Source organism: Zootermopsis nevadensis, unplaced genomic scaffold, assembly GCF_977971745.1.
Source record: "Zootermopsis nevadensis isolate Lab colony 2312 unplaced genomic scaffold, Znev_1.0 Znev_ptg000004l, whole genome shotgun sequence".
NCBI lineage: Eukaryota > Metazoa > Arthropoda > Insecta > Blattodea > Termopsidae > Zootermopsis > Zootermopsis nevadensis.
In genome coordinates, this window is record NW_028259136.1 from 4,454,644 (window position 1) to 4,480,863 (window position 26,220).

Sequence of the window (26,220 nt, forward strand, 5' to 3'; positions counted from 1 at the left end):
CCACATAAGGTGACTAATTTATTGAATAACTGAGCGACTATCAACGTATCAAGAAGTCTTCGCCATGTATTTAGTGCACTTCTAAATTTGTGCATTTTAAATTAAAATCCTGGGCATGGCTATTAGATGACATGGGAATAAGCACTTGTCGCTAAGCATAATTTGGCGACTATATATCAAATATTTTGGATTATTAGTACGGAACATAATTCTGTTTGTAATATGACGCAGCAAACTTTAAAAAAAAAACGTTGGGAAGAAGGAGGATCCCAAAAGTCCTGTCAGGTATCATTTTTCCCCACTGCAAATTCCACGGCAAAACACGTTAAGTTTTCTTAAGTTTAACTGCGCCGGTGAAGAAGAATGATTGTTTCATATCTGCGGTTCGCGTTCTGTCCGCAAGTATCATTTAACCTGCTCATAAAAATAGAGAGTTTAAAAAGGACGTTCTCCTAACTCGATAACACGTTCTTATTTATCGTGACAAAAAAAGGTACTGAAATGTATTTTATAATTGGTTTGGTTAAACTGACGTCTTCATAAAGAATAGCTGAGGGAAATATTCCTGTTCCCCACTCATAACCGAGTTCAAGTAGCTTTACTGTGGGCGGTCATTCATAATTTATGAACATTAATCGAACCTGTGATTCGCAGTTATTTCCTCGTTCTTCAAGTTTTACATTTCCTTGTAAACTCGTGACTGAGAAATGAAGGGAAGTTCAATTTGTATATAGCACAATGTCCATTCCTAAACATAAATAACAATAGAAATAAATCATACTAGCCCACTGTGATTAACCCGAATCAAAGATTGCAGTGCGTCGTGTGGATTATGTGGCCAACTTAATTGAAAAATTTTGAAGACATTATTCCCAGCCTCTATGCATATTCGTTTGGCAGTACTGTACTGTTGACACAGCATGATGTTCTTACTGATTTAATAAATGGAAACAAAGTTGAAGATAAAAGGGAATTAACAAAGCTCAGGATATGGTCCAGAATGGAGTTATGGGATGGTGCAGATAAACAATTGGTTTTCAGAACAGGGATTGTTCCATCAGAAGAATGATGTGGACTGACCAGTAAAGTCAATGCTTCATGAATGTAATCGAGTACACCGGTTGTTAATGTTCGCTCACGCCGTAAAATACACGACCAACCTTCATTTATGCATACAGAAATGAAAGATAAAAACTAGGAGGTTCATGTCTAGTTGGAACTAGCTCAGCGTATTCCGTTCTTTGCAACGTGCATTTGGAGTTATTAAATCCGTCTTGTTCGGTGGTTTCCACTTTGACCACCAGATCGCAGCACCTCAGTGTCCACCTCACGAAATTCCTCATCCCTGATTTTGTTGGCACTGCACGTAGGATATTCAGAAGTTAAAATGTTTTTGTGTTTAATTAAATCATGAATTGCGTATATTAATTGTTTCTTCTGTCTTCGGTGCCCCTAACACCATTTTTCCCATAAAGTCTGAACTTGGCGAATCGCGGGTGGGACGAGGGTTCAAGAACGTAACTCTTGCTAGTTCCGACGGGGGCGCTGTAGTTTACGTATGAATAAAAATTAGTTGAAACTCGTGGTCAAGAGCGATTATTAACAACAATTAATACGTCATCAACGTGTCAGACATTTTTTCAACAGGAGTATTATTTTCTTGAGGTGTAATTTTGGAATTTTGTCTGTATGCGGACAGGGTAAAGTTTCTGTAGTTCTGTACCCCTTGGATAACCACATTCTCATTTACAGCTTCTCATAAAATCTTCGTTGAAGTTTATATCGAGTTTTAACGCTCTTGTTGAAAGGGGCTAAAAAAATACAAGGGCTCTTCACACCCTCCAGTGACGTTCTGCCTAGTTTGACACGTACGAATTTTTCAGTCTGAAATAATTCTCCCTCCAGAGTGAGTGTACCTCAATTATTGTTTGCTGCTTGTAGTTCACTGCATATTTGCCACTATCTTTCTCTCTCTTTCTGCGTGTTTCTTCGTTTATCTTTGTCTCTCTTGTTTCCTCTTCTACAGATCTCTCTCGTTTCCCCCCTCATTATTCGTCTGGCTTGCATAACAAGAGAGTGTCGTTAAAAACTGATGAGGATTCAGCACTGAAAATTGAAACTAGTTTAAGAGCAGATCCCGAAGAGTAACAAGAGTTTGCAGTTTCATGTTCTTGCTGTGTGGGCCCCCCTGTTCTTGTTGAATTACGGTACAGAGTAATATTAATGCGAGTGAATTTGTATCCTGTTTCGTATGCACTTTCATGCTTCGTTAAACACGTTACTGGGTGCATCAGAGGCTTGTTCAGAATTAACAGACTAGATCGTCAGTATCTTCCTCGGTTGTGGCTGTGTTTTAAATCAGCCTCAACATTGACAATTTTACACTCTCAGGTTGCGAGTATGAATGTCTTTGTACTCACTGATAGTTCGAGAAATGATCCACCAATTTGTACAAAACTCGGCATGTTTATTTGTCGCGACGAGAAAGGGAAAATTGGAGGTCAAAAACTGCGGAAAAAATTACCCGGTGATGAAATTCCCGTAGCCCAGGAACTAACCACGATGGAAGAACAGGGGCAAGACCAATGTTGTTTTTTTCTGGACTTAATCCATCGTTTACTGTATTAAAATGCAGCCGCAATATTTCAGAGGTTGGCTCTGCTCCCGTCTTCAAGGCATAAAACCTATTCTTTTGGGTCCTCTGGAAGGGAATAAGAGAATTTGCAGACATTGGGAAACACTGGGAGACCGACGTCGATGCAGAATTCTAAATCATGCAAAGACACGGTCCTGGAAGAACGGTGCCAAGCGTCACGACGCCTATTGTCGCGACGCGGACTTAAGATTGCGTGAAAGCGTAGATGATCAAAAGGATGCCATACAACACGACGCTGAAAAGCCGACACCCACCAAAAAAAAAACTTTCTTAAGCTGAGAGAAACGATGTGACACGACGCTGGCAAAACGACACCAAGCGTCTCGCGGCACACAATTATGGCGCCGATTCGCTGTCCCAGATTAAGTCAAGACAAACCTCCGCACGCCATGTTGTACGAGTCTCAGCATTTATTTTCTGAAGCTACTGTTACTGCTGTGTGCCTTGGTATACACTCGGACGCGAAATCTTGCAAGGGTGTTTCCACCTCACGTTAACCGTAGTCTCCAGAGAAGATTTAATGCAAAAATATCTTAAATGTAATTTGTCCTGACAGAATTACGATTACCAGCTTCTTGTTAATCGTTGATGATCGTATAAATGTACATTGAACCGGTGCATTTCGCAAAGAAATTTATGTGCACTTACGTACACTCTGCCATCATCTCAGCGCTGTAATGAGAAGAGATACTAACGTCGTAAAGAGACGCGGACATTGGGAGTGTATACAAGGAGCAACGTCCTTTATTAATTAATGAATCTGGCAGACTTACATTACAGAACCAATGCTGTTACTCGTAAGAAAATAGTTTTCTTTATAGGCCGAACATACAAGAGGACGACTTTATGTCTTACAAGAACTTTAAGTCTTTAAGATCCATTTTTCCCCGACTTCTATTTAAATTTAAAGTAAACTATAATTTTGCATATTGTTTTTTATGTGAAACATGGTCTTACTCACTGCCTCCTTCGTCAGGGCGAGGAGTAGATTAGCTTTGCCGTAATGGTTTGCTAGGTGAGTTTTTAGATCCTCACGGCGAGGTGTACGAAAATGGCTGTCTTCCGGGATGTTGCCCAGTAAGTATATCTTGAAACGTCTGTCGGTATCTACGAGACTACGTGGCGCAACATCTCAGAAGATAGCAGTCTTTAACTCATCACCGTGAGAACTTGAAAATCTCAATCGGCCGGAGATGAAACAATAAGGAGAGGGGAAGTTTGTAACAGTTTGTTAGAAGGCACAGTCCATGCAGGCTGCGCGCTTTGAATGCCTGGAGAAAACCATGGAAACTCTCAGACTGTACTTGTGTTTTCTCGTCCGAGACAATGAAATTCTTTTTCGCTGGGCGTGACTGCCCTGCAGTATGTGAACTGGTGCTATGTTAAGCGTATGATTTCTTCTTATGCAATCTGTATAGATAAGAATCATTCACATTCAGTTTCTTGATGAGTTGTTGACAAAGATGTTTTGTTTTCAGGGCGAAATCCAAAAACGGCGGACGTCTTCTTAGAGAGAAATTGGAGAAAATTGGTCTGAATCTTCCTGCGGGCCGCAGAAAGGCAGCCAACGTCACTCTACTCACGTCGCTCGTCGAAGGTTAGTGCCCATTTCCAAAGAGGAACCACTTACGATCTTGTGTCTGCTTATGTTAGACCACCGGAGAGACGTTTTTCCCTGGTCGAGATCCTTTATTTATCCGTTCACACCCTCATATTTTCAGTTGCGTGGATTAAAATACTTATTCCGATTTCGAAACTGATCATCGTGCCTTCTTCGAAGTTTTCACCTGTTTTTTTCGCCCTTTATTCATGCTAATTTTCTTTATTGTGTTCTGGAATCGGGCGTTGGTGATGGATTTTCCGCCCAATTATGTTTCACGAAGCTACTAAATTGCAGTTACCATAACGATAGTGTAGCACATGGAGTCTGTAATTTATTTTCCTCCTTGAATATATTTAATACTTAGTCGTTTCCTGTTCATTTTTTTGTATTAATAAATTACGAGTTAGATTTACAGCAGGCGGAAAAGTAGAGTAGGTCTCTAGCAAATGGACATTGAAGATCAATCAGAATAGGGCGATGTAACACAAATACATTTGATTTGTTGCGGTGGTTTTTTTTTCTTTCGCACATTCAACGAAGCACTTTCGGCCGATGCATGTGGTTTGATATTTTTGGTTTTTATAAGTCGTGTTCGTCAGAGTTATGACGCCATGGCGTCGTAAAGTGTTTACGAGAAACTTGTTGCCTTTATCCTGAATTTATGGATGAACTGTGTGCTTAAAAATCTCTTTAGTAAATTACGCGAAGAAGTTTGCTTCAGACTTGTTGACCATTGACACAATATTTGTTTGTGTAGATTCTGAAAATGCTAAGAAAAGGACGTTTATTAAATGTAAGTCGTTAAAGGTCACTAAAGCTGAATAATGTTGCTCACACTACGAGCTGGACATCTGTGGCTTGTCTTCCGGCAGGAACGTCAAATTTTTCTCTTCACCAGTTTTAGTACAGGTCGGCCCCCATCCTGCCTAAACTGGTTTCATCCGTCGAACGTAAATCTGTCCACTGACTTCCTTCTAGTGCTGAGGTTAAGCAAGCGTCCGATATGTAAGTTCACGCCCCGTATTTCCTTGTGCTCGGGCGTTATTAGGCTGCGAGCCGTTGGGCGGGATAGCAGAGACTCAGTGAGGATGCCTCGCTGTCATGTGGTCACCAGTTATGAAGAAAGGCAGGCGACATCTTCACGCTCAGTACCGACTACTCTGACAGCAGTTCCTTCAGGGCATTAGATTTGGGCAGGCAAGAACCGCTGCGTCTCACATCCTTTGCTATTCATAATTTATAATCTCGAAGATTTCAGTCTTCTGGGTTGTTGCGCTGTGTAGTCTGGTCGATGTGTACCAACGTTTCAGAGGTCATACTGCCTCCATCATCAGGGCGATGAGTATGAAGATTTCTGTCTTCTGGGTTGTTGCGCTGTGTAGTCTGGTCGATGTGTACCAACGTTTCAGAGGTCATACTGCCTCCATCATCAGGACGATGAGTATGAAGATTTCTGTCTTCTGGGTTGTTGCGCTGTGTAGTCTGGTCGATGTGTACCAACGTTTCAGAGGTCATACTGCCTCCATCATCAGGGCGATGAGTATGAAGATTTCTGTCTTCTGGGTTGTTGCGCTGTGTAGTCTGGTCGATGTGTACCAACGTTTCAGAGGTCATACTGCCTCCATCATAAGGGCGATGAGTATGAAGATTTCTGTCTTCTGGGTTGTTGCGCTGTGAAGTCTGGTCGATGTTAACCAACGTTTCAGAGGTCATACTGCCTCCGTCATCAGGGCGATGAGTATGAAGATTTCTGTCTTCTGGGTTATTGCGCTGTGTAGTCTGGTAGATGTTTACCAACGTTTCAGAGGTCATACTGCCTCCATCATCAGGGCGATGAGTATGAAGATTTCTGTCTTCTGGGTTGTTGCGCTGTGTAGTCTGGTCGATGTTAACCAACGTTTCAGAGGTCATACTGCCTCCGTCATCAGGGCGATGAGTATGAAGATTTCTGTCTTCTGGGTTGTTGCGCTGTGAAGTCTGGTCGATGTTAACCAACGTTTCAGAGGTCATACTGCCTCCGTCATCAGGGCGATGAGTATGAAGATTTCTGTCTTCTGGGTTGTTGCGCTGTGTAGTCTGGTAGATGTTTACCAACGTGTCAGAGGTCATACTGCCTCCATCATCAGGGCGATGAGTATGAAGATTTCTGTCTTCTTGGTTGTTACGCTGTGTAGTCTGGTAGATGATTACCAATGTTTCAGAGGTCATACTGCCTCCGTCATCAGGGCGATAGTGAGTCTGAAGATTTCTGTCTTCTTGGTTGTTGCGCTGTGTAGTCTGGTAGATGTTTACCAACGTGTCAGAGGTCATACTGCCTCCATCATCAGGGCGATGAGTATGAAGATTTCTGTCTTCTGGGTTGTTGCGCTGTGTAGTGTGGTAGATGTTTACCAACGTGTCAGAGGTCATACTGCCTCCGTCATCAGGGCGATAGTGAGTCTGAAGATTTCTGTCTTCTGGGCTGATGCGCTGTGTAGTCTGGTCGATGTTTACCAACGTTTCAGAGGTCATGCTGCCTCCGTCACCAGGATTGAAACGTCGTATTTAACGTGACAACCTTTATATTCCTAGCATGGTCGTGAAATTGAATATACTACCTGCTACATGCCGGCCGGCAGTATGAAAGGATCTTCCACCAGTCTGGTTCCGAGTTTAGGAATGAATGGAGTTATACCTCCACTACCGGATGTCTGCATAACGTGATGCTTAGTTAAATTACCAGGAGCAGCTTTGCCGTTACCAAGATAATTGTCATAATCACAGGTCGCCGTGTTTGCGTTATCCCTGCTTCTTTTTTGGCTGCATACCCACATTCCAGCACTGAACGCCATTTTCGTAGAGGTTTCTTAAAACCTTAGATTCCGCTAAGCAGCGGGACTCCTTGGATGGAAGGACAAAGATCTCTTCCACCGCACATAAACTCAGACACACATTCATGCCCCAAACCGAATTGGAATCTGCGGCGCCTGTGTTTGGGGTATCTTCGACGTCGTATGTCTCAGACGTAGCTGTTGCCAGAATCAACGTAATTATTCTTCCCTACTATTAATATCGTTACTGTAATCTGAAAGGCGAATGTCCGTGAGAACTGATGGCCTGCTAATAGAATTTGCATTTCCCGGAGGCCTGCATCAAGTTCTTACTTATCAACTTTCAAAACCCGTTGTGAGTGTTTTATGTGTGCCTTTGTAAAAAGAGGAATGGTATCCGGTAAAGATTTGTATTTCCTCCCGTTCTAATGTACAGGTAACTAATCGAATAGTTGGAATCATAAATCAAGGAATTCGCGAGATGAAGTGATGTAACGGGTTAGACTGAACTGTCAGTGGAATGGGAACAATATCTATCTCTCTCTCTCTCCCCCTCTCCCTCTCCCTATGTCCTTTCTTTTTTCGAGTATCTGCATACGCTAGAAGTATCAGGTAACTATAATTATAGTTCTCAGAAGAGGCAATAAATGGCTCGTAGACTCATAAAACAGTTTTCGTCTCAAATAGAAGGTTTTAACACGACGACGCTCACATCATCACAACCGCAGCGGCCCTGTTATCGTATCCGACTTTGTTTAATATCCTCAACTATACCAGGTGAAGAGTAGAAATCTGATTCTTCTCCTCGTGCAACTCCGTTCTTCTGTTACTCCATCCTTATACGCTTAATATATTCGCTTTAGCACTTTAGAGATGACGATTATTATCGCGACGGTGATATGATGATAATGATATAGAAGCCGCTGCTATGCCAAGTGTGACTTTATTTATGTGTGATTTGAGGTTTTCACGGCGATGAGTATGAAGATTTCTGTCTTCTGGGTTGTTGCGCTGTGTAGTCTGGTCGATGTTAACCAACGTTTCAGAGATCACACACCGACCAGACTACACGGCGCAACAACCCAGAAGACAGAAATCTTCGTGACTTTTTTTATTTTACATTACTTTATGGATACTTGCTTTACGATGGCAACAGTGCGTTTTTAACCCACTGTTTAAAAGTTTACTAACTCTGATATTTTTGTAGGAAGTGATTATTTGTTTCGGTTGCTTAAAGAAATTATCGCGTAGGCCTATAACGACTTTTAAATCTCCATTACAAGAACGCACGTAACAATTTATTTGCCCATCCATCATTCAACACCAAGCACCAGAATACAATGTCGCTGCCCAGCTGTCGTATACTTGAATCAAGTCACTCCGTCGGTTTAAGTTTCTGTGCGTTATACGATTTACTAACCCATGAAAATTGTTTTAATGAATACTTGCAACCCCCCCCCCCCCCCCAATAGGTTGGCTAAATATTATGTCAGTAAAAGTTCCTTTGTAGGCATTACAAAATTCCATTTTCGGACCGCACCTTCAAATAGCTCTGCTATTGAATTCAGCTTCTTAATCTAGAGGTTGAGTCGAGACAAAATGATGCGTGTGCTACAAAAGGTTTGTTTGCTTAGACGAGACCACCAGTGACTTGAGGTGGGAATGTCATTAATTAATGATATGCCATTCGAGAAAGTGGTATGTCTGCATTTTTAGTTTTCTCTTGCATGAAACAGTACTGGCTGGCCTGTTGAAACAGTGGTTCTCGTTCTGACTAATTACCCAAGATAATGCCTTATCGAGGTCTTAGAGATACGGATCATAAAACGATTTCATGTTCTACAGCAGGGCCTATACCCAGTTACGTATATTGACTGCAGTTGGCCGCTGACAAGTTATGTATTATTTTGATTAAGATAGTAATCAAAGTAATGAATTTTCACATTTAAATGTTATGTAACGATAATTTCGATGGCTGAACTGCGATGTATGTTGTCTGCAGGCAGAAGCCTTGCGATGGAGAGACAAGTCTCCTCTCTGTGTAAATGAAATATAAGATGCCAATATTTGAATATGGTTGTTGCACAAAGGAGAGTAAACGCATGACTTCATATGAGCTTCTGTTTCGTTATTTTTAGCAAATTATTATTTGTTATTGTTATTAATACCATTAAGAGACCACAGAAGTAAGCCTTTAAAATGTATGGGATTAGGACGATTCTCTCAGACCTTAGCATTGTAATATTGTTCCTATTGTCGTCTTTACAAATTAGGTAATTTAACTCTGTACCGGTCACAAAATACTCTTTCCAGGGTCTTCATGGAATTTTCCGTGTTCATCCACGTGTAGGTAGCCATTAATCCCAGTCTGTTTTGTCAGCCGTCTACACACACGTTTGTTTATTAGATGTTTTACGCTCCGTCTTGAGGAAAAAACACATCAAGGACCCGTCCAAGTCTGTGTGTCTGTCGCGCTTTTCCTACGAGGGTAAGCAACCTGCATGACGAGATTAATTTTTGAATCATATCTTTGCCAATAGTGACCTCGACTGACTGTAGCACAGTGATGACCAACGTAATGCAGAACACTGTTGATATGCTACAGTTCTTCAAGGACTACACATTTCTAGCATTGTCCGTCAGTCTAATTTTCTCAATCGTATATAGCCAGTTGAGGAGCCCTTGTTCCAATACTAGCCAGCGTAATCGTGTATAATATAAAGCATTCTAAACATAATTATGCTTTTTAAAATTGCTTGTCATTATTTTGGAAACTGAACTAAATCTTCCTACACGCCTGTAAAATCTCGTGCGCCATTGTTCTTCAAGTTTTCTCTGCCATTATTAGTTTCTGGACTGAAAGCGAAGCTTTTTGAGTTGTGAAAAATCGAAATCATCTGACAGATTACCGGGGTTCGATTCCTGGCAGGGGAATAAGTATTTTCTTCCTCACAGCGCGTCCTTGTTTATTTTTTAGACCTATCCAGTGGGCACGGTACGCTGTTGCTCCGAAGTTAAGTTAGTCGGAGCTGCAAGTTGACCGCTCACTCCAGGTAGTGCAGACGCCTGCCTTCATCCTCCTAATTGCCTTAATGATGTAACGCGTGGCACAGCAGCGATTTCTTACGTTCATTGAATTCATTGGGCCGTTACGGTTAAACATCTTCGAAAGATACACTTCTAGACTTTCAGCGAGCAGAACGTATTTTCACTTATTTTCCATGATTTGCATCAGTTGTCCGCGCAAATTCCGGGGGCAGTGTCTTATAAATACATCCCGACAGCTTCCTGTCCAGTGTCACTCTTTCATATATTTCTGTCTGTCTCTCTATAGCGTCGTTAAACAAACTGAACCGAATAAATCATAAACCCGTAGGATTGCGTGTAACAAAGAATTACGAAGACGAGCTATTCACGTTCATGTTTACATAACATGAAGGTGAGATTCTCCGTACTTGATGATGTCACCTATGAATCGTAAACATTACTTCATGTTGATAGTTGTTTGTCTTAAGTCGTAAAGTATTATTCTGCTTACGTAGTGTATTTATGGACATTTCACATGACATATCAGAGGAATAACACCCAGTTGTAATTCGCTGTCATCTTCAAGGCAACCTCGATAGTAACATCAGCGAGTTTTAATACTTGTAAACATTTATAATATCTGCGTGTTTATGATTTCATATTGGTGATATTTTAAAAACAAGTTTCAGTATATAGATTCGCTGAGGTTTCGCACCTTGAAGATGACTGTCTTCTGGGTTGTTGCGTCGTGTGGAATTGTAGTTAGGACTCCACCTAAAAGTCCACCATCGAAGTTGTTAATACCGTAAAAACTTAGAACCTTACACGTGAAGTGTTTGCCTGTAATAAGTAAATTTCAACCTGTGGATTGTCACAGAACAGAGGTAGTGACTAGTCGAAATTATAGTGGCGCAACGGTACAAAAGAGTTAACCCTAAGATCGCCTCTGAACCTGTCTGTGGACAAATGTAATGGTACCACAGACGCAAAGCGACTTCATCTGAGGGAATTTTCGAAAGCTAAACGCACTGTCTTCGTATGCAAATTTCTCCCACTACGACTACGGCTGACCTGTCACGAAAAGACACGCATCTCAATTTCCTCTGAATGCAAAACGTGGCTGAAGACTATTTACTTCTCATTTTGTAACTTCATGGCACTGACTTTCATACTGCGAAAAAGATGTAGTCTTACCGCGTTTGTGTGTCTAGTAGTTTCAACTTATTATTGTAATCCACACCAGAGAGACAGTTTATGACCTATAATTGCGAACTAGTTATGGAAAATAGAAAATGTTTTCAGGATGAACAGCAGGCCTCTCGTCCAACAAGGTTATTAGAATCATTGAAGGTATTCGGACCACTTTTTGTTCGCTACGAAAGCAATTCAAGTGACCCTTATAACAGAGGAAGTTGGGTGTTCAGTGTTGTTGACCTTTAGAAGAAGGAAAGAGAGAGAGAGAGAACTTATTTTTTGATTTCCTTCAGCTGACTTACATATAGATATGATACTGTGACGTCACGTTCAGAACTGACTTATTAATGATGATTTTCGCAGAGGATTAGTACAGCAACATTATGATTTTTAACAGCGAAGCGGTTTCATATTAACACATGGTCTTAGGTCCACTGATTGTAAATTTTGGAAAGTTTCCCGGAAGCTAAGTTGCGATGTTGATGATGATAATATTACTAACACTGTGAAGAAGATAGTGAGGAGTGACTTGAATATAGAAACTTTAACTTTGGAATTCAATGTGCTTGAGAGGAAGTCTCTCAGGCTGTCTCAAGTTTAATTTATCATTATTGTACTCATTCTATATGAGAGATTAGATTTGTTAGAACACTTCCTTAATATTTTAACAAGCGCTATGAGAAAAGCTATACTGCAAAATGTTCTGTTGATGGGATCAATTTTGCGATATTTCTATATTATTATTTTTATTACCAAAGCCAGTCATGATAAGGTTTAAGCTCATCATTCGTATTTGTTTTGTTATCTCATATGTCTTAGTCGTGAGGCACCGTACATTTTTAAAGTCTTCTCGGGCTATCAGCCGCGTTAGATGGTGATTAATCGCCTTGAGAATGAGGACAGAGATGGTCCTCGAAACGTCGGCGATAGCCCGAGAAGACTTTATTAATGAAAGCTACCGTGAAACCTTCACATCATATACCGTACATTTTGTTAGTAACCGTAATACTACTGCGTATGGTCCAGTGATGATGACATTTCGAGTGCTGTCTTGACCTTGCATTGATGTCTCCGTGACTTATAGTAATGATAATGTTATCAGTTAATTGCTTCACTAGTCGTGATTAAGATGATCAAATCAATGGGAATCAGATGGGCGAGGCATGTAGGACGCATGGAGGAGGTGAGGTGAGATCTTAAAAATACGCCTGGGAGAAAGTGAGTGAGTAATGATTTACAGAAAACGCTGCATTGTGTTTCTGCATGACTGTACTAACATGTTACTGTTCTTAGCGTCAAACCAAACATATGCGTTCCATTTTAGCGTGTGAACAGGTTGTTCAGTGATTGTAAGTACTGGTCTTGTTTTGATGTCGCTTGGAACACGTGGAAACTAATTCCGATGTTGTGAGAATTCAAATGAAAATCGGAAACGCCTTTTTGTAGTGAGTCCATAAACATTAAGCTAATAGTAATGAGATGTGCAAAGTAGGTCTGCTACTTATTATTTGTGCTTTGTGGTCGAGATTTTGAAAATTGAGGTCACATTCTGTAGGACTACTTTATCATGACGTAAAAGTTTAGAAACGAATGACGAGCTCCCAGCAGCGGAAGAGAAAGCAAACTATAAAATAAAAAGCATTAGAATAATAATAATAATAATAATAATAATAAAAAGTAACAACGAAATAAGTTGATCATGATGTTAATTGGAATGTTGTGTGGACGGACGGATGTCGTTATTCTGTTGTTTTGTCGTTCTACAGCCTCAAGGTATATGACGTACCACGTTGATTGTGTTTTGTTTCTTTTCTAATTTTATTTTTCATACAATTGTTCCATATATATGTGCGTGTATATATACACATGCCTTAAAACTAAAAAACAAAACAAGATTTTCAACTCCAGATGACAGATTATGCGTTTTAAAAGCATTTGTTGACAGTCCACCATGTTATATGTGCAGATATTAGCTATAGATATTTTGTTGATAGCCGCCTCGTTAGTTCAAAGGCTCGAGGCTTAGATTTTAGTGTATCAGTCCCCCAGTTAGAGTATTCTGGGACAGAACAGTGTCACCACTGTTTTTTTTAATAAAGCCGGACAAACGAATTTTATTGGAAGGATAGACCAAGTTGTCTGTACGGTGTGATTGTGTTATGAGGCATCGTCCTGATGATGGAAGTATTACGACCTTTGATATGGAGGTTGACTTCTTCGAGACTGCACCTCAGTTTCAGTGTGCCACTTCCGCTCAACCGAATTTTTGGTTAAGATTTTGTATCGCGTTACGTATTTCTCGTACTGCAAGGCATGGTCTTTTTTTCATACATAAAGTCCTAACAGGGACTCTTTGTTTCCGCCGGAGACGTGTATAGCTACTGCAAATTCTTCATAAATCTACGCTTTCTACTTCCTTGATCAACGAAACAGATAGATCCAGAAGAAGCAACCGCGCTGAAGCTGTTTTGCAGTCTCTGCAATGAGTATGTTTCTCCTGATATCAACATCTTTACTGAGTCTTGGATTACAGATGCGAGCTAGTCTGTGTTACACGGTCGTTTATAATTCTTAACGTCCACAGTGATTCATGTAGAGAGAACTGGATAAGCCACAATTATTCGCAATTAGGCATCTTTGCAGAAAATTATCCGGTTTGCGGTACACCCCAATTAAATCGGGACCTTGGATTACTGTTATTATTATAGACAATCTAAAATATTACGGTAAAATTTATCCAAATTGAGATGCAGCAACATATACTTTTCATTTCGTCAAGATAAATCAAGGTAAAGAACCGTTTTATGAATATGTTTAATGTCGTGTAGTTCAGAAGTTTACCAGTTTCGTGGTGTTGGTAAGGAACAGTCATGTTTGTGGACACTCCATTATAGGTGTGTCCTACGAACCTAATTAATTTTGAAGTTTTAAAAATGAAGTAATCTAATTAAAGACGGGATAATGTTAAAAACATTTGTTTGAGAAGGTTTTACTTTGTTGAACGTGAGCTAGAAATGCAAGGTACACAGTAATTGCATTTATCTTGTGCACGAAGCGTAATAAATTGTGTAAACATAACGTAAGTCATACACGTGGTGCTGAGACCTACCATGGCGAAATGCTCTCCTTTCGTATGGGCGCGTGAACGTCGGATCAAACAGTAGTCGGACCCCCCCCCCCCCCCCCCCCTAAACACCTGGTTCTCGGCTGATCAAGATTCCGGTTTCCATAGCCCTCACCGCGGGTTCTCATTAAACCTCTTTTCCAGGAGGTGACATTTGAGTTTCTCACCGTGGTGAAGTTGTTGATGATGGTTTTCTGGGTTTCGAATAAGCACATTGCCTCCATCTTCGGGGCTGAAGTTGGAGACAGTTGTTTCTCCGAACCGTTGGCATCTGCTTACAAGTCATCTTTTCGTCACTACCCAGAAAGCTGTCCTTTTCAGTTAAACCCAGTTCTCATCTGTACAACTTCTTTCGTTAATGATCAGTTTAACATTATTCGCCAGACCATGCCTAGGTCTGTCATGTAGCTCCTTCCAATGACGATTTATAGCGAATATTTTGATTGTGTAACTGCCTTAATGTTAGCTATCCTTTTCCCATTACTATTTATTTACTCACTAGAACGGCATTAGGTGAAGTGTAAATATTGTGAAGTTTCTTGTTGATTAAATGATCCACTTTACCTTCCCACTTCTTTCTGTTGCCCAAAAGGGCCTCTGTAAATCGTTGTTTCGTATCCAAACTTTCGGAATTTTGCATGTAATATCGGATAGTTTGTTTAAAACAGAAAACGAATTCTTGCGTTTATCTTCCGAGTTTGCTGTTCCCATGAGATTTTCCTTCGAAAATTTGTCACTGAATTGTGTAACATTTTAAATATTAAAATCTATCAAATGTATCCTTTAATGTTTCAGAAACGGGCCGACAATTGACAAAACTATATCAGTTAGTGTCTTACCTTATACCTTAATATGTCCTTTTAAAATTGGTTTGGTACAAAATAAGACTTTTTTTAAAACTCCTTTACGCTTTGGAATATGTTCATAGGTTTATGTTAGCAACCTATAATTGTATATTAGTTAAAGATTATATTTAAGAAGAATTACAATTTCCAGTGAGAAGGGCGCGAATCGAAATTGTTTGTTTGTTGAACATTTTTATACCAACTTATTAGTCTATGAATGGTCGAATGATAATGACAGTGTTACTGTAAACTGAAAGTGATGTATTTTGGGATACGATGTCGACGTTTTCCTTGATAGACAGAGAAATAGCTGAAACTTTCGGTTACGGTAGGCAGACGCAACTCCCAGTCGAGACAAGAACCTGGGATCTGAAGCGTAGAAGGGCCGAGTAGATATAACTCTGCTGTGTTTAGCCACAGATATAGAAATCAAATTAATTTTGAGAGGCGTGAAATGGATGTAAGTAGTTTTAACTGCCGTGACTAAACGATTACTTATGTGTAACTTTCCATTCGGGAAATCAGAAAATGCCACGCGTGTGCATCGCTTACGTAACCATGCCAACCTGTTCTCCAACCTTCAGAAAGCCACGTGTTAGAATAAATCGCAAACATTTAACTAAATTGCGAGTTATGCAAATTAAATACCGCTCATTTGTAGGTGTTTGACAGCTCGAAAATATGTAACCACTTTCTCTATACATTTAATTTCTTGTCTATGTTGTTATCAATATGATCAATTTGAAACATCATAAAAGTTAGTTTTCTTTCAGTGTATTTTCCAAATTATAAATATTTTTAATCATTTCCCGAGTGCTTACGCTTGGGGGGGGGGGGGTTAAGACACTACGCATTTGTCAAGTTTCGAAATTGTAACTACCTTTGATGTGCTGTGAGAAAAACATGCAAATTTTCGTGTCCTGAGCAGGACTTGTTGATGCGATCTCAGCTTTATTGTGCATAGGATATTGTCTGAAAACTTTGTTCTTTATCTGACAGTAAATCACCGTGGATTCGTCCATTCCCTTTATTATTAATAACCTGACAATTTTCTCGGTTTTCTTCCGATTTGAACCCGAATCGATATTTGGCCTTTTCTGTGGCGGAAGTTTTATAAATCTTTATTAAAACGCCTTCCATCGATGAAATTCTTGTGACGACTTGTCTCCTGTGATGTTGCTCAGTGTAGACCGATAGACGTTTAACGACGTTTCAGGGGTGGCTGCTGTTTTCTTCATCAGGGCGATTCATGACGTTTTACAACCCATAATGGATGATTTAACGGAAAAAAAACCTCTCCAAGAATACATCATTGCGAAAGAGGGGTATTTACTGCATTCTGTTTCAAAATGGTGAAGAGTGGATGTATCAGGCATAATTTTCATGATTTCTCTTGTATGTTAATGCGCCAATCTGTATTATTTACTCCAAGAAACAACTTTTTCACAAATGAAAATTGTATTCTGTGCTGCACTACGCACAGTAAGTGGGTTTGGCTGATTTTAATTTATTCCGTTGTAATTACTATTATTCTTGCTTCTGAATTGGTCCTGTCAACAGAGTCTCGCAGCTAGGATGAAAGAAAGAGATATTCGTAGCAGAAACTACCTCTTTAGCGCGTATCTTTAATATTGACACCGTTAAATCCAAGTTACGTTGTACTCTAGCATCTAAAATTTAAATTCGTGTGGCTGAACGTACTCTGAAGTGGGAGAAAGAAGCAGAACAGGATCTACGAGTGGTCTCTTAACTCTGCGGGTAGCCATTTATCGATGATACGCCCCATATTTGAATGACGTAGCCCTTTGCGTAACAGATTGTGGAGTCTTCGCATGTCGGAAACTGTGCAGTTAGCGCAAAGGTAACTTCTGTTTATGATTAATCATTATAGAGATACTTCACAGCATCTTATATAATGGCAAAACCATGAAATATGTGTACGTAAAATTGTTCTTTTGACCTAAATTATAAATTTATTAAACTACGACATTTCTAAAGTTGGATTTTGCTTTCGTATTCAGATTAAGAAAGGGGTAAGATGACATAAACCCTAAGTGTTGGACACCCTGGTTGAGTCAGCAGTAAACTCCTAAGAATTTAAGTAAAAATAGTTTATATTTTAGGAACAGTCGTTCCATATAATGAATTCTCGGACTACCAGGCGTGTAAGGTGGTTTAATGGAGAAATCCCCGACTTTACAACGTAGTTCTGTATCATCTGCATAGTTCTCTGCAAATGTGATCGGTGGTATTAGGGGCTGGGCTTGTGTTCGTGTTGCGTGTCGTGTTCCTCGGTTAATGTGGACGGTTTCGTGAGCCCGAACCCAAATAACGCTAGCAGTGTTAGTCGAGCTGTCTGTACGCACCGACAGCTCTTGGTGTCTGCAGCGCGGGTCTTGCCGACTACGAGTATTCTGTCCTGGACGCACCGTAAGAACTGCAAAGTTAGGAACGAAATTCATGGTTGCGGGTCTTCCAATCAAAATTGTTAATGCATTTCTTGTTTAACGCTTTCTTGTTGATTACCCACCTGTGGTATAATCATCGTAACAATATTACGTGGAGTACAAGCTGCCAAAGTAGTCATTAAGGAAGCTGTTGTCTCGTCAGTCTATTCGGTTTTCTGTTCTCTCTACTTTGTTGCAGTTTTGAAAGTACTTGGGACAGAAACCGAAGATTTAATAAAATGTTATGCGACGTTGATGCATTCATTGCCAGTAAATGAAAACTAATTTACGTACTAAAGAAGGTACACAAGGTAATATAATGATTAAATAGCGCAAAACGTAGAATTACATAAAATGAGTTTGTATGAGTTAATTCACTATTTCCGGAGGTCATGTTTCGTTGGTTGCTTTATGTCTTGCTGAGGTAATCATTATTCCGTAATACCGAGCATCCTTTAGTGTCTGTATGTAGTCATACTATCCTCCTGTAGCGGTTTAATCAGCCGAATTCCTCTACACATTTCGTCAGTCTTGTTGAAAGCAATAGCGGCATATGTGACGTTCAAATTGAAACTGATTTTAAGTTTTTTCTTTAAATCGTCGCAGATTTGAAAAATAACGTGAAGAAAATCTTTATGACCGTCCACATTTTTGATATTGAAATAAACATATTCTACACGGATTTGAGTAACAGTGAACAGGCTACCGATTGGACGACCTGGATTCGATTCCAGACAGGAACAAGAATTAATTTTAGTTACCTCCTGAGGACCATCTCTCAGCCTAATATAAAATGGTCACCTGAGGTTTTCCCCTCTGAGATGTGACGCTAAATAAGCAGGTGGGACAGTTTTATTATTATTTCTATTATATTTTATATACAAGGATTAACAGACGTGTCTTTAAGTTTAATTTTATTCTGAGTTGACACGAGGCTTGTTTTAAATGAGGCTGCATCAAAACAGTCAATAGTAGCGAGTGTGTAAGACATTGGCGTAGGACGTGTACTGAATATACACCTCCGCGAGGACCCTAAATTTTACCAAGTAGAAGCAAAAGGTTCGCATCAGAGCTGCTGTTTGTCACGAAGAGCTTTGAAAACTGACTGTTGCTGACTGGTTTTCCTCTCACCACGTGACAATCTACTTGAATCGTACTTGTCTACTTCAGGCGGGATAATTAGATATTCAGTGAAGAACCTTATTTGGATAACGAGTCTGTAGCCGGGATTCGAACTGGGATACTTTTGAATGACGGTCAGATCTGTTATCGATTTTTTAACCCGTCAGGTGAGATTGAATTGAGGTTTGGTTTCGATCGTTTTCTTGTCTTATGTTCAGTTACACGGCTGTCTGGTCCTGTGAACCTGTTATACAAGACCATTTTCGGACGCACCTCGTAATGCAGTATCATAGAATAAAATGAACTTTTGTAATGCACATTTCTGAAATTGCGGCAGTCATTAAGAAGACTGCATCTTGTTCCCGCAACATGAGTAAGTTATGTCCACAACGATGAACGTTTATACCGTTATGGAGCGTTTTTTGTTTTCTTTGGTGGAGGGCCCTGCTGATTTAATGCCTTCTTTCCCGGATTCACCCGGACTGTGAGAGACGTAGGTAGCACTCTGCAACCCCCACACTGCCTACACGACGTAACATTGCTACCGCATACTGTACTAGATAACTGTTGTGGAGGTCAGTTTGACAACTTAAAAGTGCCAGTACTGTAACTGACTTAAACCGCTTCGCGCCTGAGACGAATCCAGATTTCCAAGAAAAGCCATTTTATTTTATTTTCATTTTTAACACATTGCTTATGGTAAATGGTATAACAAGCGTTGTTAGTTAACTTATAATACCGTTAGTAGTGATACAAGGAATTTTACGCCGACATGGCGTCCGAGAGAATCACTGAGGTGAGAATGACAATGTTAGCTCCACTTAATGTAGGACCGTGACATTTTGGTAATAGTCGATCTTATATATATACAGTTTGTGTGTTTTAATTTGGTGTCATTGCTACACCTACTGAAACATATGAGATAAGAATGTTAAATATTATGTAAAGATATGTCGTAAACATACCAGCAAATTAGATAGTAAATTTAAAACATCAACAACTTTAAACGAGACAAAAGCGCGAGAATGTGAGGTTGTATCTGATAAATTTGTAGCAGTCTGAATGTATAGGCGTGCTAGAGGAAATTACGTATTCGAATAACCAAGCTGTGTAAATTTTAATTAAAACTTCTGGCTAGCCTTAGTTATAGGTCCATATAAACATTTGAATGAAAATAAGAGTCAGGTTAGGTTCCTCAAAGAAACTTGCGTGTTTCTCTGTACCCTCATGTACCGAAATAACACTGATTGGATGATCCAATTTTGCATTTACGAGGCCAGCCCACCAGTGAATGTTTCATGCCTAAGCACAGAACTCTTCTGGGTTCAAAACTCGGGAGAGTTTACAAGGTAGTTGTGAACAAAGGTGTTTCTGGGATTCGTAAATCGACATCTGTTTCATTCTACTAGCCTGTCTTCCCTTCAAACCTTAAGCATTTCATTCCAATAGGTGTAACAAGTAAACTATTGACAAAGTATGTTGATTAGTGATCGCCCTGATGATGGAGGCAGCAAGGACCTCTGAAATGTCGGTAAACTTCTACCAGACTACACGGCGCAACAACCCAGAAGACAGACATCTTCACACTGACAACCGTGAGAATCTCAAATCCTACTTATGTAGCTTACGTCGCCATGAATTACGAAATCAAATTTTTAAAAAAACAAACAAACAAACGTTCCGTTAACGCAGGAAGAGTTGTTAATGAAGTGAAAGTACAGGTTTTCATGACGGCTGACATAGTTGTGATTAGTGGAACAAAACGAAAATTCCCGTATTATTTGTAACGGTATATCAGGCGAATTAATAACCCTTCTGTTATACTTCATTTACAAGTCTTTGCAGTAACTACAGCCTCTTTCAGCAGGACAGTAATAATAGCCACCTCACAAATTGTGGTAGTTTGTAGACCAGTCAGCAGTGAAACTGGCTCACAAAAAATAAGCCAGTCATAAAGAACTGCGCATTTTAAACTCTGATTAACCTTTAAATGCGAAAAAGAATAATAACAAGGACTGTCAGACGTGACAGAACTTTTTTTCTTTTCACAGCGTACAGACAGACAGACAGACAGACAGAAAATCCATGGTTGGAATGTGTTTCCTGAATATTTTTACAGTGATTCAGAATGAAGGCGAATGGTGGGAAAGCAGCGACCAGAGCTTCTGTAAGATTATATTACACGAGTTAAGAGGTCAGAATAGAAGAACAGATGAATGAGACATACAGAATTTAGGGGGAAACAAGAAGTACTGAAAGAACACTGTGAATGGTTCTTTTTAAGAGACTTAGGTAACCATCTGTGAGGGATATCAAATTGTTCAAGATATAAATAGGATGGAAATTGTTTAAAATAAAGAAATGGCTTTCCTGTAGATTCTTCTTATGGAAGTTTACCGACGTTTCAGAGGTGCTTGCTGCCTCAGGACGATAAGTAAGCCGCCCGTGAGAAATCGGTTTCTCGTGAGCGGCTTACTCGTCGCCCTGATAAAGGCAGCAAGGACCTCTGAAACGTCTGTGAACTTTTACCAGATTACACGGCGCAACAACGCACAAGACAGCTAACTTAATAAATGTGTGTTCTGACGAACAAAGGGAAGTGGCTGACATCACGATTAACATCGTTTCACAGTCTCCGACCAAACTGACTTGATTTCCATGTAAGCAACAAATACCTTCTCTGAACGTGCCCCCATTTCTTTCGTAACGCCACTCTTGCACTGACATGGGTGGAGAAGCAGACACCTGCGAACACAATCGGTCTGTGAAGCAGGAACCGCTCACAAGATGGATGTAGTAACCTTACGGTACTTGAAATTTCACACATGAGTCTGGGTCATATAGAAGGAGTGGATTTAAGGAGGGGTTTGCTGTTATTACATAGATTGATCAAAGTAAAGCTTGGAACTTGTGTTGTAGTTTTAACAAGTTCTACGCATTTCGTCGATTTCTGTACAGTTGATTTTAACACGTGGTCGGATAACACGACTGCTTCTTGCCTCTTGCCGCGTGATGGCAGCACGGCGCGAATGAGCGGAGATTTTAGTCATCTCAAATTTTTAGACCTTTACAAACAAATTTCATTTTTCATGGGCCTTTACTGGGAAATCTTGTCAATAATAATCTAGTAGGTTTCGTCATGTGTACGAAGAAAAATAGTTTGAAGGCGCACTACATTTCGAGGTCATGCCTTCTAAATGCGTGCCTTGTACACGCCACTACCTTCGATTAGTCTTTGTTGCAGATACAGATCTGATGTTTCAGATTGAAAACCTTTGCGCTAGAGCTGTAACAACGCGGAATAGAATCAGAAGACATTTGTCCATGAATTTTGTTAAAGGTTTACAACATCCAAGTACGTTTCAAATTAAACTTGTATAGATCTATATTTTTTTGTGACGTAATAGTTTTTAGTGCTATATCCCGGTTTTAAAAGCTGACCTGGTTCGATCCGAGCTTCGTGTAATGTAGTATCGACAGAGGCCACAATTATAGTGCAAACATCGAATGTTTAATTCAATCAAAATCCGTAAACAATTTTAGGAAATGAAACATGAGGGCGGACACGTACCCCCCGATTATGCGTGCATTTTATCCCGTATATACGAATAATACATAGAAAGGAATAGGTAAAAAGATCTCATGTTCCTAAGCGACACGCGAATACGTATTATTATTATTCAGTGTTCTGTCTTACGACAGGTCCATTGCTCTGCCTAAAAAGAACTCTCCAGTTTTCCCTATTCTCAGCTTCTCGTTTTAATTTCTGGAACTTCATCTTCTTTCCTTGTTTCAGATCATCGGTTAGGTGCATCAGTCTTCTTCCCAGTCGTCGCTTTCCTTCAACCTGGCCTTCGATGATATCACTCAGTAACCCATTCCTTCTCATAATATGTCCCAGCCAGTTAGCTTTCCTTCGTGTAATCGCCTGCAGAATGTTTCTTTGCTCGTTGACTCTCCTCAATACTTCTTCGTTGGTCACTCGATCCGTCCACCTGATCTTCTCTATTCTTCTCCAACACCACATTTCAAAACTCAGGGAAAATAAATATAGTGCTGATTATTGAATCTCTATATCATCTGAAGCATTGATGGTGTGTGTTCAAGACACATTTAGGCATGTGCACACATTATTTGGTGATAATATCGTGATAAGATTTGAATAATGTACTGTTTTTTTTCTGTTGGTGTGCTAAGAAGCTATAAGCTCACGTTATTATAGATAATCGTTTAAAAAAATAGTGTAGACGGTGATCTGGTGTACCGCAAACACCAAGTGCTCCCTTCCAGCGGGTAATCTCTCTCTCTCTCATCACTGTCCTGATACCACAGTGTACGGAATTCAAAGACCGCTTTTCATTTATGAGTTTTGATGTTTTCTATCTTGTCTCGTGCCCTGCGGACCGACTGATCTCCCATACAGGGGCCCCTATTGCTCATCTAGATTCGGAACAAGCAGAAACGCCTTATTATTGTGAAGTGAAAGTAAGCGTTCTCTAATGGGGCGTATCTGTGCCTAATATTTTATGACGTTTCTAATACAACGTCTGTCTTACACGTAATGCGAATTCAGAACAGCCTTTGGAATATAATGTAAGCTTAGTAAGACTGTCTGGACATAAGCATTTTTTTCCCCTGATTATGTTAGTCGCTGGGGTTGTTTTTACAAAGACGTTTACATATCGGCAAGTGATGAGGAAAATCTTTATTTGTAGGAAGCTGATGTCTGGAGTCTGCGAACTGTACCTACGTGGCATATCTGTGGACAGGTTTGCATTTCTCTATTACATCTTATATGTTATAGAACATTTTGTGAGGCCAGCAGTGAAGGAAAATTACAGTATCATTACCGAATCCAATGCGTTACCAGCTGCATCAATTCCATATATTTTATTCTTTTTAGTTTTCATTTTTTCTTTGTCTCCCCTTCGTGACTTACAGAGAAAGAGGAGAAATTACACGTTTGGAAAGAAATAACATCCAAAAAAACTTACCGTGGAACACAGGCTTAAGAGATGTACTAAAATCTACCTAAGTAAAACTTAATTTTGGAAATGTATTCTCGTTAATAACGTTTGACGGTGGAATGGTATAGTAATGTGCCTTAAGAATTAGACTGATGTATGTAAATATTGAATAGCAGGAATGTGAATAGGTTACAACAAATTATATTTTGTGACATATTTGCAAAAAAAGTTATGTACTAAGACGTATTGTTGCGCCACGTAGTGTGATAGAAGTTTGCCGACGTTTCAGAGGCACTTGCTGCCTCCATAATCAAGATGATGACGATGGAGGCAGTAAGAACCTCTGAAACGTCAGTAAAATTTTACCAGACTAAAGGACGATATTAGTCTTGAGACTAACATATTTGAAGTCTTCTGGAAGGACCGAGAGGAGAGCCATCTGTCGACCATTTGAATGCTGCGTAAATTTCTCCATGGTCTGATCGTGATAAAAATCTGACGTCCTATTGGACTAAGATTATGCAACCATGATCTTTATACGAGTTATATTCAAGAAATGTTTCTGTTCAGTGATGAAGTTTCGTAAACTTTGATTATCCCTTCTCAGACAACTTGGCGCGGGTTTGGTTGGACTTAATTTAATTAAAGGACAGTAAAATAAATTATTTCAGTATCGTTGGTAATATATTCTTGTTGGAATCGTTAAAGTTTAATACCTGTATATTCACGGCGAAGGGAAGGTTCTTTTTACCCTCATTTCCTCTCTTCTCATGTACAAGTAACTATTGTAGCTGAGGCATCTCTGAATTTATTATTAAAGAATTGAATTAGGTTATTATTTCTATTACAATTACTGCACTTCTCAAATATTTAGCAGGCTTATTCATTCACCATTCCACCCACTCGCTGTAGAGGCGATAGGATCTGTCTTGGTAGGATTGCTTCGAAACATATCTGCCGCATAATTCTGTTCATTCCTAGTGCCGTACGTGTTATAATGTAATTCTGGTTTTTGTTGACACCAAATGTTCTTAGTTAGAATGTATTTTTGTTCTGAAGGTTTCTGTGAGTAATTAAGCGATCAGAAACCAAAATCTTGCTATGTATTCTCGGAATCAGGCAATCTGGAACTCGGACCATCTCGCACGGAACACAAACGCGAGAATTCTTTACAGTGCAGCACTGTCGTAAAACTAGACATATTGATTGATACCTGTTTATTTTTATAGGACTTGTCGAGAATTGGGGGTTTTCAAATCTGGTCATTGTACCTTAATTGTTTACGAATAGAAACCGCAGAACAGATAACAATTACAGAGTTTTATTTCTTGTTTGTGTTCTTGCTTATAGAGATTGGTTCCCTGTAGAACATTTAATAGAGCAGTTTGTGTATATGTTATACTATTAATTGTGAATAAAAAGAAGATTCTAAAGATATGTAGTGTGAACGTAGAATTAGAAATCTAAATTGCGGTCAAAATCACCTTTCCAGCCTGTCTTAGGCGCCCTGGAAGGCGGGCATCGGGAAGTTTTCTTTCCCGTCTGCTGATAAAGAGGCCTCGAGGTGGTCTGATCCCCTACAAAAGCTGGTAGCCTACTGAACCTTGCGGATCGGGCATGAAGCTGTCAGGCCGTCGCTATAAAAATCTTATTTGTCGAAAATTCTATCACTTTGATAGATTTTTTTACTGTAATCCGTGTAACGTAAATATTAATATGTAAAATGAATTGACCCAATGAAACGTTTTTGTGACGTCATCGTGTGACAACGGCGATAAATCTTCAAATTTTACGACAGGAAATTTCTGGACCGGCTTAATATCTGTCCACTGCTCGAGAAGGGTGTGGGGGTACAAAGTGGAAAAGTAGGTTTTTGATACCAAAATTAGTTTTCCGTTTTCTGTCTAATAGACATATCCGTGAGATTTCAGATTCTCACTACGGTCAGTTTGACGTTTGTGCTTCTGTGTTATAGACTTTTTGTGATTTCAGCTTAGAATAATAATAGCAGGAGGGCATTTTTATTTGCACGTTCCGTTTTATTGTCCAAGGTGAAACAGCTGTGAAGGAATGTGGAACTGTAATTATTTTATAGGCACGCCACAACCTTATCCATTCCCATTTTAAGCCCGCGCGCTTGGTAAATAGTACAGAAACTAAACTGCATTCTGCTTACCCATTTGTTAACTTGTCAACTTGTTTGTTGTTATATTTCATCTACTGATTGTTGTTATTTTGACCGCTTCATGTAATTGTGCGTTGTGATAAATAAACTTAACTCTTTGAAGTCGTTTTGAATTTATTTGTAGGCGATAGGCTGATAGTTGCTGTTTGGGAATATGAACGCAAAGCAAATTCTGTGATGATGTGTGATGAAATGAAGCAGGCACGAAAACGGAAACACAGGAACTTTGTTTTGGACATG

At 39.7% G+C, this 26,220-nt stretch overlaps 1 protein-coding gene across 10 annotated transcripts in view; it reads left to right on the forward strand.

Annotated features, from left to right (window-relative positions):
* TfAP-2 (transcription factor AP-2) overlaps positions 1–26,220 on the forward strand; it is a 470,810-nt gene that overhangs the window by 358,091 nt on the left and 86,499 nt on the right. For all 10 annotated transcript variants that reach the window (XM_087342922.1, XM_087342926.1, XM_087342923.1 and 7 more), the window contains one exon: positions 4,135–4,253. In XM_087342922.1, the coding sequence (XP_087199048.1) occupies positions 4,135–4,253 (119 nt within the window). The remainder of the gene's footprint in view (positions 1–4,134; positions 4,254–26,220) is intronic.